Below are 20,586 nucleotides of genomic sequence, written 5' to 3'. Positions count from 1 at the left end.
CAGCTAAAGTTTGTGTTGGGGGTGTGTGATTCTTCCTCTGGGTACAAATGCCAGGTCAGTGCCAGACCTTTCCCATTGCAGACTGGAGGGCAGGACAGACACTAAAATGCCTGCAACTTCAGGACCTAAGTTTGCTGTAACCAATCCACCCTAAAATAGCTGAAAGCCAATATAACTATTTGGCTTTCCCTTTCTTCCACTTGGAACTGTGCAATAGACTTGAGAACCCTTCCTGTCTGAAGCCCCCAGGGCAACACCTTGAAAAATAAACCAAACTCAACAAAACTGCAACATCTGAATTTTAACCAATGCTGGCATGTGGCAACACACTGAAGCTACAGTGCTGGTGAAAGATAACTGTTTTAAGCTTTATTTCCTAACTCACAAACTGCAGTTCACAGTTCACACACATCATTCAGAGCAGTCTATCTAGCCAGTTCATATCTATGCTCCTGTCCTGCCTGGCAATCAGTAGAAATGAACAATTTAACTGCTACCCCAAAGGCTAATCTCTTGACAACAGGACATTTACAGGCTCAAAAAGAAGGCAGTCAGATATTGAAAAGAAATGCCAGCTGTGCTTATTCATCAAAATAATAATCGCATTTAATGGTACATGGGACTTTTACAATAGAAAAAATTTTCCAGAATACTAGGCCTCTTGAAAAGAAATATTCAATAAAGAGGTCTCTGAACAAAATGCTTATTTTCCTGGAGGCAAACACATGCTTCATCCTACAGTCCAGCAACAAAACACAGGGTTCTTTACTCTACGATACCATCTTGAATTTTATACAATTTCAGCTACTCTTAAAGACACCAGAAAATGAAGCCAGTATACTGATTCATTAAACTGTTGCACGAGTGTCAAAACTTATTTTCTCAGCCAATAGTCTGATTCATACCACAGTTTTTCCTTACAAAGAGAAAGAAGTAAAGAAAGGAGAAAGTAAATCAACTCAACGATTGAAAAACGAAAATGCAAAAAATGGTGATTAATAAGTCAACTTATTTGATATTCTAGTTGGAAGCACACAGCAATATTCTCTTCCCACTTAGAAAACACATATTGCTGTATTTTTGCCAACCCATTTTTGTAGCCTTGGACCAGGACACCTCAGAGAAAGCACTCATTTCTACAAAAAATGCATGTACACTTTTCAACTCCACCTTTCTTCCTCCTCTATTGCTGTCTGTAAGTATCAACTTCAAGCTTCTGTCTGTTGCTAATTGCTGCTGACAAGCCAAACTTTCAAGCTTTGGCAAACAGAGTGAAAATAAAAAGCTGTGTTTTGGATGTGCTTTTCTATTATTGAATAACTTGTTTAGATTTAGCCTTTTAGCACCAGAAGTAGTTAACATATTAAGATAGAAGGCATGAATTCAGTTACTATAAAGAAAATTCTCAATTTCTGCCCCCAAACAACACGCTGGCTTTCACAGCAAATAACTACGCCATTCCTGGACTATTCAGACTCCTATGACAGCACAAAATTAATCAGAGCAGACAGTGCATCACATGTATATATTATCTTTGACCAAAGATCACAAGGCACTTCAGGCTGTAAAGAAACTCTCTAAACTTTGTGAAGTGCTGTAAGAAAGAAGACAAGTAAATCAAGGCACAAGAAAGTCAAATGACCTTTCAAGCGTTGCACTTCTCAGATGGCCACACCAACTAAACCTCCTGACTTCCAATCTCTGGTGAAAATTCATCACCAGTGAGGAATTCACATAGTCAGTGAAAATTAGGGAACTCTCTTGTTAATGTCCACTACATCTGGGCACATCAGAATTGTCCATCTCTGACTGTGGTAGAACTTCCATCACAACAGTGCATACCATCTCTCGCAGAACCACACTCGAACACTTGAAACACGTTTTTTGTTTGACCTGCAGCTCTGAGAAACAACTGGCATCTTAGCGTACTGCTAATCCTGCTGTTTCAATTCATAAGACTGACATCAAAGCCAGTAAGTTGTATCTGAATTAATTTACCAGAGTTTCCCACAGGAGCAAAAATAAAAGACCGACCAAAAAGTGCTTCAGTGACAGTCTTCTTCAAAACACCTAGCTGCAGCAACTTGCCACTCAGTAGAGGAGGCCATCAAACAAACTCAATTTAATTGAAAACATGTTATTTGAAACATTAGCACACAATAAGAAGCAGCAAATACCCAGCACATGATACAGTCTGTTTACTGAGCTCATAAAAAAAGTCCAAAATGTAAAACCTTGTATAAAATTCTTTATTATAAGAATGTGAGGAACTGGAACAGTTGCCCAGAGAAGATGTGGATCCCCTATGCCACGAATTGTTCAAGACCAGGTTGGATGGGGCTCTTGAGCAACCTGGTCCAGTGAAAGGTATCTCTACCCATGGCAGAGGATTTAGAATTATCTGATCTTTCAGGTCCTTTCCAACCCAAGCCACTCTCTGAAATACCAGAAGAACAACTTCATATAAGGAACCACGAGCAGTCATGTAAACTGGCTTGTGGGATGTTAGGTATCACACAGAAACAGTGATATACCTAACATACCTAACAAGCAAATAAAGCTTCAGTGGAAGGGCTGATTGATTATCTTCTTAATATCAGCTCTACTTCAGTAACTTTGACTAAACAATATTCTTTACAGAATTCTGATGCTAGACTTTCCATAGAAAGTGAGTTTGACTACGCAGATTTCTCACAAAAAAGTCAACCTGAGTACTAGCTAGCTAAAGTACAATGCAGAGAGCCTTTATTAGCAAGTTTCAATAGGTCAGGGATTTGACAAATTTACTTCTTCCCTTATCACAGTGTGAGATAAGCCTGTGCATACAGAGGGCATAAGCTTAAACCCCATTTTTGTTTTTAAAATGCAGTATTTTACATTATATACACGTCACATATGGTTGTATCATACCATTCCATTTAAATCAAAATTGTCTTATTAAGCCTAATTAATTTCAACTCTTAAATATAGTTTGTTTGCAGCTATTAAGGCAATGGTACATCTGAAAGAATCACAGGTTTGCAACTATTTTCTCTAAATCAGTGATGTGCATAAGAGAACTTCACCAAAGGAAGATAAGGCAGTTTAAAGGTATCTTTGCAATTGTAGCTGTCAATATAGGATGCAGAAGTTATAACAGTAATTTAGAAAGCCAGAAGGGCTGCCTGGTCAGGATGTTGCTGTCTCACCTAAATTCCTCCAAGAACCTTGTTTGGCAGCAACTTTTCCAACACTTTTCTTCCCTAATACCACACAAGCTCTGACTTGACAATCCCCAACTATTATGCTTTACAAATGCTCTCCTCAGTACCTGTCCTAGAGATAATTTCACTTCTGGAGTCCTTTTCTATCACAGTACTTGTATTCACATAGGGATACTGAATGCATGATGTGAATATAAAACTAATTAAAAAAAATAACAATACCAACTAACCCCCCCCCTAAAAAAAGAGAACAAAATAAAACAAAACAAACAAAAAGCCCCAACCCAGACAACTACCTAAAGATATAGAACAATATTATTTACAGGAATCTACTTCATAGTGTACAGCCAGGTATTTTCCTCAAGCAGTTTCTCCCTAACTATACTATTCCTTTAAACAGTTGACAAAACTCTAATTTCCCACTTGACTATTCAAAAGCATTATTTCCAAATGTATTTCATTAGTATTAAAAAACCCTGGTTTTTCTCACTGTGTATTAAAAGCAGGTATTTTAAGCCATGTAAGTAGTTTACAATTTCATTTGCATTTTAATGCATTCTTAAATTGAATTTACACTGATCAGAGATGACAGTTCCCCTATCCATAAGTGTATCTTACTACACACGTTTCTCAGCTTACAACTTGTTATACTGAAAACATACATAGCTGGCTAAAGGACAGAGGTATCACTTTTCAGGTTTCATGCTAGTTAACAGAAGACAAGTTTTAAATGAAAATTAAGGGGTTTCATGTTTGCCAAGTTTCTATTCTCAGTTTTCATTTTAAAACTCTTCACTGTTATGAAACTACAGTAGTTTAAATGTGCCTATGGCTAGCAAACAACAACACAATAATTTAGGACCACTGTCTGCATTTAGTCCCCTTCAAATTGAATAGATTTACTAATAAAACAAAACAACAAAGTACTTCAATTAAATGAAACATCTAAAGCCACAGGCAACACATGCATTTTTATAAGCACTTACACATGGAGACAGCCAAAAACTTGCAGGTATTGAGGTGACTTGTTCTTTCTCTTATCATCATGACATTGGAGGACAAAGCAGTTTTCTCCAGACACGACCCATCCATTTCCCCAGGTCCCCAGACATCCTCACACACGCTCACACAGATGCTCTTTTCAAAGCTCACAGGAGAGGCAGCAGCTACTGAAGAGGGAATGTTTCTCTATCAGCATTCAGCCCTGTCCCCTCACCCTGGGCCTCCACATTCCTGTTTTCACGTCAACCCAGCTCCCAAATGGAAAGTTATTTCTCAGCACTGGAATGTAAATGCATTCATCAAAAGTGATGCAGAATCTGAAGGAAACCTCACAGCACCAAGAAAAGGGTTTTCAGTGTTAAGCCCTGTTCTTTTTTCCTCTTAAAAATCAGAGATCACTCACATAGAAAATTCAATTTCACTAATGACAATTTTGCAAAAAGGACAGACAGAAATTTAGGGTTTCCTCTACAATGTAGTCCTAACTTTTATTTCTTTTGATATTCCCTACACTACATTAGCTTAAGGTTTTAGTAAAACTACTTCTAAGTCTCACAAAGATAGCTCCACAAAGTATGGTCATCTCTGCAGCGCACATTCTTCTGCAAATAATAATAATAATAATAATACTGTTATAGCTTTATGTGTATGTAATTGCAATATTTTGAACAAAGCTGCTGGTTGAGAATAAAATCTATATAATTGATACTTGCTCTGAATCAAAAAGAATTTTCTATTTAGACAAGTTGTAATGGAAGGAAAAATACAAGTAGCAAATTTTCTTGCTCCTCAAGTTCTTAGAATCTTATAAGGTATATGTAAGCAAGGAAATTACTTCCTTACAGATCTTGCTGCTTTTTTTTAATAAAAAAATTACAATATAATTAAAGTAGAAATGTACTGGATGATTATTGAAATATTTTATTCCAAAACTCCAGAAATCAAGATATTCAAAAATTTTCTTTGTTCTGAAGTTTTCAAATGGTAGGTACAATAGGTTCAATATCACTGAAGTGCAGTATTTGCCAATGCAGAACATCTAAATAAACATGGAGATTAAAGTAAACATTATCCTTCCCCACCTCCATGCAACCAATCTCTTTATCTGTGCAAGACTGTAAATGAATAAATCCATAAGCACAAGGCTATGCACAGTTCAGTTCAGTTTCTCAAGCTTTTAACATATTCATGATAAAAATGGATCTTAAGTTACATAAACCCTATACTTCAAAGCACTTTTTGTGAAAATTACATTGCTTCAATTGACACCTACATTTAGAAGAATCATAGAAAACTACCAAAATGAAATACAGAGGTATTGCATGAAGCATATTTAGAATTTGAAGTTATGTAAGCCAAAGTGTCTTCATTTGCTCTTAGGTAGCCCTCACCCTGAAGAAATGCTATTATTACCATCACCATTTACATTCAAGTGCTATCCACTTCATTTCCAATCTTCCTTCTATCATCTAGTTCTCAATATCAGAGCAGAGAGGAGTCCCCATCCCATTGGATGGATCATGTGCTGCATGTCCCACCTGCACACTCCACTTCCTCACAGCAGTGTCGTGACTGAGGAGGTCATGGCAGGCACCTGCTTTCAATCACTGCATCAATTATTATCTGATGATACAGAAACAAACATGAGCAGAATGTCTGCTCTCCAAAAAATCCTAAAATCAAATCTTGATCTAATAATCAACATTCAACTAGCAACAACAACATCAAAATATGAGTTAGATTTAGTTGTAAAGCCAACCAGTCACACTGAATTCCTTGATGAAATATAGAGCAGTAGTAAGTAGACGTCTAGAAGGGAAACAAAATGGGGACTATTTTTTAGCTCTCATTTAGAGAGATAAGAAGGGATGCAGGAGGAGAAACTTGACTGACTCTTTTCCATTTAGAACTACTATATTTCATTTTGGTATGTGCAGATCAGAATGAAAAGCATCTGTCCCTCTACCTGGTTTATTCTAGCTAGGTTTCTTTATTTAAGCTAGGTTTAGCTGGGTTTCACATCAGTGTGCTCTGAAACCCAGACCTCAATCCAACTCATCCTTGCCAAGGAAAAAAAGAAAGTAACAATTAAGAAGCTCATGTACATGCACAAGCCATTCCCAGGGGAAGGCATAAGTGCTCTGATGAAAACTAAATTTGGCGTGGCCATTTTCTGACCCCTCAGAAAAAAGGCAGAGCCCGTCATGCATGCAGAGCCACTCTAACGTGAACAGCGCTCCACTGGGATGAGGCAGGCAGCAGGGCTTCCCCACGCTTAGAGCTGCACACTGCAAACTGTGAAAGAAAGAGTTTGTCAGCTGAAAGACAGGGAATCTTCATACAGAACATCAAATTATCTGATAATATAGGCTGACTTCTTTGATTCTCATTTGAATTAGTGCCTGTCTTTTAGGAAAAGCAAGTAAAGATGCAAGGGAAGCCCAAGCTGCTTTTGACTTGTAATAACTATTCTTTTTAATAAAAATATAGTGGTCATCTGCATTTCAAAATAATAAGTAGATCAGGTTTTTTTTTTTTCTTTCAACTTATTTAATTCCTACAACATTATTCTATTTATAGCACTTTTTTTCAGCAAGTTGCTACTTTACTGAAATGCTTTTCAGTTGAAAGGAAAATTGAGATGCTGGCAAGTTGAAGAGGCATTTGCAGAACTGTCACTACTTGCAAATCCTGGAGACATGAGCTCACTGCATACCATGGATAAGGATGATTAGGCTTATCCAATGTCATATGATAGCTTAGGTGTTTACAGTCCCAGATACAACAGCTCATGTGTCAGGGAAGGGACTCACTTGCGATATCACAGCTAAGTACACGCCACTTAATAATACCTGGGAGGAGTGTTTCACAAGGGAAAAAAGCCTGAGACATCCCTGCAGCTCCTTGCTTGACCAGGGACCCAAACCCTCTGCTGCCTGTGGGGGAAGAGGAATCATGGTGCCAAGGATAATAACCCTCCTGCTGCAGCAGGAGGGTGCAAAGAACCCAGCAAACAGACAGAGACAATGCTTGATGACTAACCAGGCCATATTAAAACTACAGAATAAGCACATTTATAGTAAATTAATGCTTTAAATAATTCCTGCTAAAAAGGCGTAGAAGTTAAACTCCAGCCGGAAACTTTAGTGAACCTCTTCAGTGTTTTGAACATTTTTAGTTAGCATCCTTACAGATGACAGACTATAGAGCTTTATCTATGTAATACTCATGGGGATTTAATTCTTATGCAAATGCAACCCAGATCAGAGGTTGCATTAATCTGCTAATTTATAGCTGACTACTGAAAGCACTTCAAAAGACGTTCCTGAAAACACACAGTGAATAATTTGAAATTAGCTAGATTCTAGAGGTTTGTTTCCATAGGAAGTCCTCTCAGTCAACCCTAAAACATGTGATTTATGATCATCACACAGTTTTTCTTTTATAGCAGATTACTGTTTCGAAAAGTGAGGTTAATTATAAAATTTCACCTGGTTATAAGAGTGAATATGGTAGCAAGTTTGACTAGTTTAGGTAGAAAAATTAAGTAATTGTATAAAGTTTCACATTTGTTACTTTTCATAATGTAACATCAAAACTAAAACAATAAGCTGAAAAATGGTTTAAAATCCCATATGAAAAAGTGCTTTTAAGAATAACAAATTGTTTTGCAAATTTACTGTAGAAAGGGTAGAGTCTCAGGGTCTTTATAGCAGCAGGAAATCCTGAATACTTTTCGGAGGAGAATACCACTTAGTGTTCCTTTACAGCCCTTTTATATATACCACACTAAAGAAACATTTTGATGGCAGTCTTCTGTCGAATTCAAGATACATGTTCACAGACTAAACATACAATTATATAAACAAACAAAACTGGAACCTACTAGTAGAGGCAACAACTAATTTAGCTTGTTGCAGCAGTTCAGCTTTGCAACCTATCTAGAACAGAAAGCTCGGAGGCAGGTACCTCATCAGCACACCTGGGAATAGACCCATCTTTGGGAAAAATTACCCTTATTTTAGTTTTAAATTAGAAGTCCTCATATTATTTTATCTCAGAAAACATTCCAAGATGAAAGGTTTTTTCCTAACCTACTTTTTATCTTATTCTTTCAAATAAATAAATAAATAAATGAATAAATGGTTTGAATAAAGACAGCTTTGCTTATGCTTCATGTCAATGACGTCCTGTGTTGCCATGGAGATTGCTGTGACATCACAAGATCTACATAATGGTCTCAAAGAATGAGAAGTTGTTGGAAAACATTACTTAAGAGGCAAGACCTTGTCTAAACACAGCTTGGCTTATTAACATTCATGAAATTCATTAAAACAGAGGAGTATTTTTCCAATGTCACACAAAGACTTTAGATGCTAGTTCCTAAATGAAGACTTTTTATATTGAAAAATACATAATAAGCATTTTTACATCCCCCCTAGAGACTTTCATAGTTAAGGTATTATAAATTTTCATGTTTTTTTGAATTACTAAAATAACTTGACACATCATCTAGGTTTTTAGAAGTAAAACAAGACCATGTCTATTGACACTTTCCACACACACTTACACACTTAACTCATTCAATACAACTAATTCATTCACATGGAAAGCTAAACACTTTCCTTCAATAACAAGTTTCCATAAATTAATGTACAGAGCAGATGTATTCAAGATACATTTGTATATTTGTGAATGAATAAACAAACTAAACCAGTGCAGATGTAGTGACAATATTGTTTAGTTATTTATATCATAATTTGAAAATAAATTATTCCTAACTTGAAATGTTATACCATGTCTTGTACCCCTAGATTTGTTTTTCAGAAACATTTGGAAATTTTAGTATCAACTGAAGGAAAAATCTCAGACATTTTCAAATCTTCTACAATATGGAGCAACACTTTGTTAAAAAGACAATTTGTGGAAGAATTACAGTAGTGGAGTCACGCTAAGAATCAAGACAATAATTCTAATTCCTTTCAGTTATTCTACAGTCCTCCAAATACACAAGTAAACATCATCATTACTTCAGCTTATCTAGATGGTTGTTCAGCAAAATTAAGTTTATGAAAGTTTAGATCCTGAGAGGTTCACACGAGGCAAAGAAAGGGCAGTGTCCTCTGTCCCCTCTCTCTGCCTGGGTATAACTTCTCATTTTGGTATTCTTTATGCTATATTTGCACACAGTTCCTTTTGTTTTAATTTTGAGGTAAGCAATGACCAGATTACTTCAGTTCATTACACTTCTAAAACTTGTCAGAGATCCTGAGAGCACATAAAACAAGCAGGGTCTTCTTTTGACCTCAGCGAGAATCCTATAATGCAGCTTTCCCAAGTAACTGAAGGGGGCTTTGATGTTTTGCAGGTTTGTACTACAACTCAAAACCTAAAGTACTATTAAATTGAATCAGAGGAAATCTTAAATCAGAAGGAAGAGATTACATAATAGGACATAATATCCACTGTGAAAAGGCAACTATTTTCTTCAGACAAGTACCTATAATTAACTATGCAAGCAGTAGCAGATACCCTGATGTAATGGGTCTCACATTTAACTTTTAAATAACCATTTACTTTATTATACAGAGAATTTTCCCCTACTTAATTTCTCAAAAAGAATTCTGAATTTTTTTCCTTATCCCCATTTATACGTAAGAAATTTATTACAATTTTAGAAGACAGCTTTTTAATATTAAAATCAAAACTGAAATTTTAGAAAAAAAATTTCAAAGTGTGAGTACTGTTGAAATAAAATATATCACATAATTATAATGTACAGAAGAGCAGTAAAAGCAAAAACAAAGATGAACAATGTTTCCAAGATTGTTTAGATGTTGCTCTTAATGACTTCAAATTGTGACATGCTCCATTAGAGACCCTAATGCTGAGTTTAGAAAGGTGCTTCTAGCCAATGAGACACAAAATAAGCTAAAAAGAAGAGTCAGCAATGAAACCATACTGTTTCAAGGCCAGCTTTTACAGCAGCAGATTTTAGAAACCAGGCAATCAACTAAACAGCACCAAAATTTCTGAACAAGAATAGAATGTCATCAGGAAAAAAAGTGAGTGTTTCCAGTGGAATTAATCTTTTTTGCACCCAGATGGATGGGTGAGGTAAGATAGTAATAAAAAAGTCCAAAAAGGCCCCACCACTATTCCAGCATATTTTTTTCAAAAATTAGTCAAAAATTTAACCCAATTTTTTTAAGATTTCAAGAAATGGGATCTGAGAGTTGGTATCAGTCAGAGTCATCAAAGATTATGTTGCCTCTATCAGCTACCTTAAAGGATTCTCCTTTCCTCTCCTGCCTTTCTGCTCAAAATTATGCCCCATGAATCTGGGTTGTTAAACTCTTCTGCTTATTTTTATTTTTTCCTTATGGTCCTTTTCAGTTACTTTGAGCTGTTAAGATGCATTCATGCTTACACAGATAAAATCTACTGCCTGTGTTCTCTTAGATTTTGTTTTTCATTGGCATTGGCAATATCCCACTGAAAAATTTTCTTTATACTTAATCTGTAAAGCAAATGCAAAAAATAACCTAAATTGGTTCACAGGCAAAACTCTCCAAAAAGCAGTGGTCTGGATTTAGAATGCTGAGTACTTTGTTTCTATGCTCTGTATCACAAGTGCCATTTTTTCATTAAAGTAGATACACTTCATTTTGAGGTATTTTCACAAAGCCACAGTTTCAATGAGGAAGATAAACGCCACTGAAGTGAATAAAGCAGAATGTAAGAAAAGCCTAACTCCTTTACTTATTCAAATGCACTGACAGTGGCATTTAGAAGTGGCAGGAATTGTCATCTTGACTCAGCTTTACAATTACCACGCATGAAACTATGAAACACCAAACCCAAGGATCCCTTGAATCTGCAAGCTCTGCACCACCAATTAATGGTGTCTCCCCAATGGAAAGCATATGAAATGGTTGTGAACGTTCCACAAATGCCCCTGAGCACCAGCAGGTGATCCAGACCTTCTCAAGCCCATCGTCGGGTCTTTCACATAGAAAGAGACAGAAATCTGCAGCTGTAAGTTTATACATCTAGAAACTGGTATAAAGTTGGCATTTGTGAGAGCTCCTGAAGTTTGCTTTTCTCCTACCATGGGCATTTCCACCCCTGAAAGCCTCCCTCTCCTGAAGAGGAATCAAAACAACTCAGGCTCACTGAAAACATATTCAGGTCATTTGACACTTTTGGCTTCATTGTTATCTTGTCATTACAAACTTGGCAGAAAGCCTGGTAGCACCAGACACACAACGCTGAATTTCTATTTTTGTTTTCAAAAGATGCCAGTGTAATAGATTAAGTCCCTTAACATTTTATCAGCTCCACAAAAACAAAATTCCAGTAGCACTGAAATATGACAGGAACAACACCAGACACCAGCCAATCTCATCATTTAGGAACTGTCTCCTCTTCTATTTCCCAACACCTCAGATACTGTCATGATCAGTCTCAGACCTCAATAAACTCTTCAGTTACTCAGCAGAACAGAAGATGGATGGGATAAAGGATAAATTAGCTGTAAAAATAGTTTTATTTATTCATATTCAAAGAAACCTGCACACCATTTTTTTCAGACTCTAAGGACACTTTTGGGTGACATGTAGCCTGTGCTCTGAATCGCAAATGTTGCTGAAATAGCAGGCAACCCCACAAGACCCATCAATTTATGGCTCAGCTAATTCAGCTCAGCCAGAGCTGACTGTGTCTGCAGTGATGAAGTCAGCCTCACCTGAAACCCTCCCCACATGCCCTGCCTGCCAGCCAGCTCTCGGGGAGCTGGGCTCAGCCACAGCCCCACGGCAGCTCCAGCTCCTCCAGAACCTCATAAGGAAGCCTGCAATGACCCACACGAGCAAGTGCTGGATTTCACTGGCAGCACTGACCATCATACCAGCAGGAGATGAGCAAATTCAAGGTAGATGGTCAGATCAGGCACTCCCAGTAAAATGCTACCTCTTGTAAGCAAGATTTTATTTTCTCTAGGAGTTTGAGTCTCAATAAGTAATCAGTCACACTGTGCTGTGATACACCTAATTTTCTGCTTGCAGGTAACAGTAAACATCTCCATCCAAAAAGAAAAATGCAGTCTTTTGGGTAAATGCAGACAGAACAAAGCAATTAGTGTTCATTTCTCAATGTCTATTTAAAATTCATTCTGATAGCCACACAGTTATAAATGGACTGACATCACTACTACTTCCAGCTTCCTCCTTCAGCTCATGATCTCAGTCTTTCCTAGATTAAACCCTAAGATCACACTCCTGCATGCCTCAGTTTCAATTGATGGGACTGAAATGCTGAACCAAGGCATTCAAACCAGACAGAGGACAAGGCAGCAGGGAGGTCAGCCCACAGCAATACCACACTCTATGCCTGCCCACCAGCCCTCAGAGACAACCATGAGCCCGGCTCCAGAACATCAGCAGCTTGATACAGACACACCAACACAACAAACAGGTCACAGGAAAATCCAGCAGCAGCAAAACCAGAGAAGTTTTCTATTCAAGACAGAGAGTTTCATGGGCAACCTAAACCCAAAGCATGCACTTCCAAGTAACTTCATAAACAGACTTTAACAGATGTTCTCTGAAACTATAACCTGGGAAGTTATTTTTCTCTGTGAATGTCCAGTGTATGGTCTTGGTTTCCATCACAATGCTGCAAATCCTTAGCCATAAGCAACTCAGAACCTGGAGAAAGCTAAATAAGCTCCACACAGCTCTTGATCAACTCTCTCTGCAGCTTAAACAACTAAACCAGCAGTGCCCAAAAGTACAACTCTGAGCCTCCCACAAGTCCATTGTTCTAAAATTCTGTTTCCTGCTCAGGGGAAAAAAAAATTTAGGGGATTTTATCATAGTTTAAATATTTGTGTATACTGATCACTCCCAGTTAAAATCCCAGTTTCATTCTGTTATCTCATAGGTGTCAGCCAGTAATAGCCAATATTAATAAATTCTAGTTGCAAATATATGAGTCATAGTGAGAGAAGGATTTTATCATTGTGATTAAAGCTATCAGCATAATTTTACTGACTCAAAAAAATCAATCAAAGGCAATTCCGTATTCAGAATATAAATACACCATCGGTTAGATATATGTAAACCACACAAAACAGCATGATTCAGACATCACAAAAATTAGGAAGTATGTTTGAGATACATAAAGCTCTATAACTGCATGTAGATAGCCAAGGGCTCTGCTCCAGCACCATTACACTCACATTCATTACCTGTCAAAATAAAAAAGTCTGCCAAAATCCTGAAAGATTACTTTCATAAGTTAATGAGGATGCACTTGGATGAGGACAAAACATTCTGCATAAACTGAGTTTTTCTATTGCTTTACACCCATTCAAAAGAAGTCCATAATTTGTTCAATGACTCTCTATTATGATTAGATATTCCACTCCATTTTTAAGTTGTTTTAGTATGGGAAAGACCAGAGGGCTAAACCATCAATATTTAAACACATACATCCCTCTTAATTTTGAAAATCATGAAAAATAGATGTTCTTTCACTTTCAAAACTTAAATCTTTTAATTAGAGGAAAAAGCTTAAATAATTGCTCCTGTATGTAAAATCTGTGAACTTGCCAAAGGGAAAGCAGCTTTCCATTGCCATATGAGGCAGTGAGAGGAGGACTGGTTGGAGGTAGCAGCAGGGAAGGAGAAGAGGCTGCAGGAAGGAAGCAGCAGATGAGCAAGCAGTGCAAACTAAAGCCTGGTTCACGGGTGGCAATCAGCACAGCAGGATGCCCGAGCAGCATAGCACACACTACCCAGACAGGCTGGGAAGCATTCTGGAGAAAAGCAGAAATCCCCAAGTACCAAAGCCTGAGAAAAACTGCCCAGCAATTCTGTATTTTGTTGCTGCTAAGAGATGGCTGCATCCTCTGGAGGCCAAGAGCAGGCACGAGGTCCAGGAGACCTTTTGGTGATGGAGCTCCCATTCAAGGAACACAAAAGAACCCAGTGGAGTCTACACTAGAAGCAAAGTTCTGGTAGAAAAACCACACAGGAACTCCAAGCAAATGGCCAAACATGGTGAGAGCATGCAGCAGGCCAAGGCAAGCTGGAGGCCATTCCAAAAGACATTCAGAGGGACTGTCACATAGTTGCTGTCAGTGGCCATGTGAAAACACAGGAGAGCCAGGACAGCCCCCAGGGAATTGCATTTTCTGCTCATTTATTTTCTGGAGTTCATACATAAACTTCATTCTACCATGTGAACTGCTTCAGGGTACAGATGCCCAGGGGAAATTAGGAGGGCACTGAGTGTTAATTTGTGCTAGTTTGATGGTCATGGTGGGAGGAAAGAATTAAGGAATGTTTAGTTTAACATAATATATGCCTGATATGTTAAAGTAAATGAAGAAGTATGTACATACTAATGGGAAAAATGAGGGGAAAGGGGTAGAAGGGAAAAGAGATGGTCTCCCTCGTATTAAACTGTCAAATTTCACAGTTGTAATTCACAGAAATTAACAGGAGAACAAGATAAAGCCTTACTTCATGTCACCAAATAAATGGCAGCTTTAATTGTTCAGAGTACAATTCTTTAAAATCATGGACTGTATATTTTCCCAAAATAATAAATTAAAGACAATAAAATCCAGCCTTATCTTATGAACACTATTTGCTAGCTGATGGCTTGGAATTTGAACAAATACAAGCTAAACTGTATTACAACAGGGAAAAAAAATTAAACCCATGCAATTTTCAAAAAAAACAGACACGGTTTAGATGTCAAAGTTTCTAAAGCTAAATACTCGATTTAGGACTTCATGTATTCCAATATCCCATCTTGAACAACTTATTTTTTTTTTAATTTGGAATTAAAGACTTGCCTAGTAGCTAGTTACAAGTAATTTTACAAGTCATCCAGTTCATTATAAAACCTTGGCAAAAACTGGCAGCTTTGACACTCATTTTGAACTGTTTCAAGAGGTAGCTATTTTCCCATATCTCATATCCTACAAAGCTGGTTCATTTTGGACTGCTGTGCTATTTTTTATTTACATGGGTTTTAGTAGTATTGCTGCTGTTACTGTCCATTTTATCTCATTGCTGCTTCCAGTAAATTGTTCTTATCCCAACTCATGATCTCTGCCTTTGTGTCTCCCACCAAAGAGGGGAGGGAAGTGAGAGGTGTCTGGTTTGGGAGACTCTCACTAGGTGGGGGGCACTAAATTAGGGTGTGCTGCTCCTAAGCCACAGCAGTGTAAAAGCAGGGGGGTGGTCATTTCTTATGCTTTTAGACATCTTTGTGGTGGGGGAAGAGGGTACTTTTAAAAACATTCTTATTGTCCAACTATATATTAACTATCTGCCAAACCCAGTGTCTCTAATGAAAGAATTTTAAATGGTACCTTACACTAGAAATGAAAGCCAGGGACACAAGGATTTGGAAGAAAGAAATACAGTAAGTTTACCTGACATGATATATAAAACAAAAGAGCATTTCCAGTGGTACTCACCAACCACTCTGAGGATGCTGTATCCAAAACTAATGCAGGCAATTCAGCTATTAGAGGACCCAAATGCAAATAATATGCTGAGCATAGGCAGTCAAATGCACTAAGGTACCTGCAAGTGTCAGTTCAAATCTAGTGAGAGCCCACTATCCTGTTCTTTACTAACTCACATGCCAACTACCACAAAGTTTGAAGAGTAAGGTCAAATTCTGCACAGGACTGAGAACAAACCTGCAAAGCTGTAGGCAGATTTGTCCACTAGGTCTGTCTAAGTTACTCTGAGATATGACTTTTGCTCTGGCATGTAAATACATTCATTTTAAAGGAGTGAAATCCAAAAAAATAGCAAATGCTCTTGAAATTCAGGGGTTGGAGTGGGGGTGGAATTAGTGGGATGACAACACTTGTTTTATTTTAAATTTGGTCAGCTACTACCCAGCCATTATTCAACGAAGGTGAGCTTGAGGAGGTCAGGACAGGCATGGGGAAGCCCTCAGTCTGAGCAAGGACCAGCAGCCCAGAGAACCTGTCCAAAGGGATTTACTGCAGGTGCATGGGGCAGGTTGACAAAAAAAAGAGAGAATAGTTTTAAAGTGGGGGAGAAAAATGAGGAGTTTTGGATGGTGAGATGCTTAGGGGTGAATTACATTTGGCTCTGGGAAAAAAAAGTTAGGGAATGAGAATTTTCTAAGTCAATTGTATTTGGAGAAAGGAAGCATACTTCTTGCTTTCTACATATTTGATTGCTCCTACACAGACTTCTTGGCTCTCTTAATCAGAAGCTACACATGTTGCAAAATAATATCCTAGTGGCTTTTTAGATGGGCAAAGATTAAATGGATTAACCTGAGAAAAGCTCACATTAAAATAGTGTAAATATTAATTTACTACTGCAAATTTAGTTTACTCAAATGACAAACAAAATCAATTACTTTGCAATGTTTAGGTCTCTTCCTATCACTTGATGTCAATGATGCATGAGGATGTGCTCCTTTTGCTAAACCATAGCCAGCTCATTTCAGCAGTAAAAGGACATCAAGATGCACAAATTATGCAATGCTCAAAAAGGCCCTTGAAGTTTTTACCCCCTGTATATGCAAATAGTCAGTTTCAGCAAACACTTATCCAGTAACCATCTTCTGTCCACTTTTGACACTACTGCTCAGATTCCAGAATATCACCTTATCAGTTCTTTCTGGACAGCAGCCTTTTCATTAGGTCTCACTCTCTTTTTTCTGAGCACCCTAAAATCTTACTTTGGCATTTCTGCTACTCATTCTCTTCTGCCTGGCTTGTATAACTGAGTAGTTTGCTATTTCTCTCCCAGCAGTTCACTGGCAGCATAAGTAAAGCTGGAAAACTTAATTTTCTTCTCAGGCCATTTTCCCACTAAATAAATCAATCAATAAATCATTTATTAGCCACCAATATTCCAGATCAGAATTTTCACCTGGGTGCCCTCTCACTTTTGCCAAGATTTATATTCATGGATGAGCCTAAAGCCCAATTGCAACTTACTCATTTAGAAAGAAAAAGCCCCGATTAACCTTGTCCTAAATTTTAATAAGGCACTCACCTACCATTCAATGACTACAGCTTCTAAGCACAAAGCCCCTCACTAGAAAGACTCTGGTTTTACTCTCCTGAAATACTTTCTATCTCATATAATTAAAGTTCCTTAATTTTGCTTTCATGGACTTAAGTTATCTTTTTCAATTAATAAATTGTCTCTCTTGCCTTTGCTTCCCAACACACTAGATTTGGCATCTTGACCTCACCCACAACTGTAAAACCTATTTGTATCACAAATTCCATGCCTGTATTTCACTAAGGTATTTCAAACTAGGATTCACTGTCCCAGATGTCATTTTACACATTTCTCCACATGAACAGCACTTAATGCTGTGCTTACTGCCACAGGATCACAGATTACAAAATCTGTAATTTTCTGCTCATTCTACCAGGAAGCTCAAGCTCATCGTTTATCTTACTAAATCTCACCTCTCCTCAAGGTGCCCAAGTGAGTGAAGGCAATATTGCTGTATTTCAGAGAAACAGAAGATATTGCCATGGCCTATATACAGCCACCCCACATTAATTCAGATATTATGCATCTCTTCTCCTGGTATCATCAGATAGCACTTTCTGCCAGCTTTTGTCCTGGCACTGCCTGCTCATGGATGACATATGGGACAATTTCCACTCTGCCAGAAGTTGGGCTCCTATAATCCCTTGTTGTGCTACTTTTTCCAATAATCAGTTCTGCACCTTCAGCATTAACTATTCGATGGCACATCCAATATACCTTTTTATCAGCAGTGCCTGACAGACACAAGACACTTGGTTTCACCAAGAACATGCCACCATCATCAAATGGAAGTCCCCAGACTTGCACTGCTCTCCCACTAGAAGGCAGATTTGAAGATCTAATGTCTCATTTGCCAACCAACACTAGCCATGAAGTGGTTTCCCACCTTTTAAAATTGCAAAAAAAAATTCCATTTCTTTCCCTATCATGATACTGTACATAGATGGGTCATTCTTTCATTCTGCCTTTCACAAATTTTATTACATGCCATATATGTAATATAAAGCAGCCTTCTATGGTAGTCTGAATGAATATGCATATAACCAGCATATTTTAAAATAATTCTGCTCTGCTTCCATTAAAATGATCAAGCTTAGTCACTTTAGTCTAAAATCCTTGCAATCACTTGCATTTTTTTCCATAGCTCAAAATAAGTATTTTTTTTTTTTTTAACTGGGGCAATATAAATGTTGAGTACCTCACACTCAAACTTTTTTTTTTCCATCTAATAAACTGCTCTTCATTGAAATCATTGATGTTATACAGAAGCAGCAAAACCTGCAGTAACATCATCTAAGAATATACTAAAACATGCACCAAAGATTTGTGCAGAGTAAGTAAAGGAAAACATCCACATCCAGATTCTAGTGCATCCTATAATTTGAAGTATGATTACTCACAGGAAGAGACTACTCAGCACTTCACTCCATTTCTCAGGTTTTTAGGTTTGGTTTTTTTTTTTTAAATCAACAACATCTGCATGACACTTTGGACAGTTATACACTGTCCACAAAGACAGACTTTCAATTCTAGCTATGGGCATGAAACAGTTACCACAGCTACTAAAGGCAGGAGATGTGTGTTTAGATTTGCTCTTCTGTGATTCATTAAATATAAAACACTGCCTTTTAATTCTAAAAATTCTCTACATCTCATGATTTATGTTTAAAATACAGAATGTAGTACATTCATAGCTGACATACCTGCTCCTTGGAAGAAACATGGATTCTTTAATGAAGACTGAACCAGACAGCAGGATATACCAACAGGTACCAATATCATCAGGGCTGGAATAAAAAAAAAAAAAAAAAAATAACATAGTTTAAAACACTTGATTTAAATTACTCACAGCAGTACCTGAATTTGCACTACAAAGGACATCAAAGAGGCAAAAACGCTCCAAACTATGGAAGGAAGACACAATTCAATTATTTAAAAAATAATTCCATGAAACTATTCTAATTTACACCTGCAAACATATACATTATTAGAATGCTCAATTTCATTTACTTGACTTTATTAAAAGCATCTATCTATTCATTTGGTAACAGCCCAATTCAAATTAAATATAACTGTAAGCGATTAAAGGAAGGCAAGCTACAGTAAATATGCTGTATTGTATTCTATCAAATGCATTCAAGAAGAATGACAGTTCTTCAGTTCTTGCTGAAGAGAGCTGTAGCATCTTTCTCTCTATAAATAAAGGCATCCTTTCCCAATACTAGCCATCCTCTTCTCAAGCCATTCTTCAAGACAGAAATTTTCCTTTCTGCATCAGCATGCCTTTCTCCAAGGTTAGAGACATTTGCAGATGGCAAACCTACATCAGATTTGCCAGTCACCATTATCTGCTGCTGCTAAGCACTGCCCCTTTCACATCTCTTCCTGGCACCAGAACAAATTCACGACAGAAGGGGCAACAAGTTTCTCTTCCCCTCTCTTCAACCTGTAGAGGAGCTGGATGAGGAAGACTTTGTCATCCAGGCACAGTTCATTCTACTGTAGATTCAGATGTTGCTCCTTGAGTAATACAAAATCCTTTTCATATTAGACTCTTTTTGGATAAGTGAGTTCAAATAACGTCTGGACACGAAAATAAAATAGCTGCAGTAGAAGTCTCACTCCATGTTGACAGTGCTGAGAATCTCTCCGCTGTACTTCAGTTTCTACCACTCCTGCTTCTTCAGAGAAACTGACTAATTGAATTCATGACTAATGGAGTTCACTGTTATGAACTGCATGAGTATTCTTATGGAAAACCACATCCCTAGTGACACTAAGAGATGCAGATTAATGAATTTGTAGCACCTTCATTTTTTAAATTATATGTCTCAAGTCTTTAGCAACAACTAGGTCTACTTCAAGTAAGAACAGCCTACATCTTTTAACAATGATGACAGCATAGTATTAAAATCTAATCTTAAATCTTAGTAGGCAATGTACATGTTAGCAGTGTATTTTTCATTTTAAGAACTGCAATTTAAGAAGTACATACACAGAGGTCCTCAAAACAAATGTGCTAGTCTAAAAGAGCTGAGAGCAAACTGTCCGATCTAAAAACATGTTCCATTTTCATTTTCCACTGTATAATGTAAGCCTGAGAGAGAAAGGAGAGGAACATAGAAAATTAGCAGAGGAAATTGAGGGAACACAATCTATGGCCAAGAACAGAGGAACTGAACAAGAAGATGGAGATTGTATTTCTTTCCTAGCAGCCAATGTCCTGACCAGTGAAGTGATGCTGGTCAGCCACACACACCAGAAGTTACAACATCTTCAAAATGCAAGATTTCAGGAAT

The 20,586-nt window shown here is 37.5% G+C and overlaps 1 protein-coding gene across 7 annotated transcripts in view; it reads right to left on the bottom strand.

Moving 5' to 3' along the window:
* RAPGEF2 (Rap guanine nucleotide exchange factor 2) overlaps window positions 1–20,586 on the bottom strand; it is a 184,902-nt gene that overhangs the window by 90,698 nt on the left and 73,618 nt on the right. For all 7 annotated transcript variants that reach the window (XM_054514528.1, XM_036381574.2, XM_036381576.2 and 4 more), the window contains exon 4: window positions 18,991–19,074. In XM_054514528.1, coding sequence (XP_054370503.1) covers window positions 18,991–19,074 — 84 coding nt within the window. The remainder of the gene's footprint in view (window positions 1–18,990; window positions 19,075–20,586) is intronic.

Source organism: Molothrus ater, chromosome 4, assembly GCF_012460135.2.
Source record: "Molothrus ater isolate BHLD 08-10-18 breed brown headed cowbird chromosome 4, BPBGC_Mater_1.1, whole genome shotgun sequence".
Lineage (NCBI taxonomy): Eukaryota > Metazoa > Chordata > Aves > Passeriformes > Icteridae > Molothrus > Molothrus ater.
The sequence above is the reverse complement of the archived record's forward strand: the minus strand, read 5'-3'. Positions and strand labels throughout refer to the sequence as shown.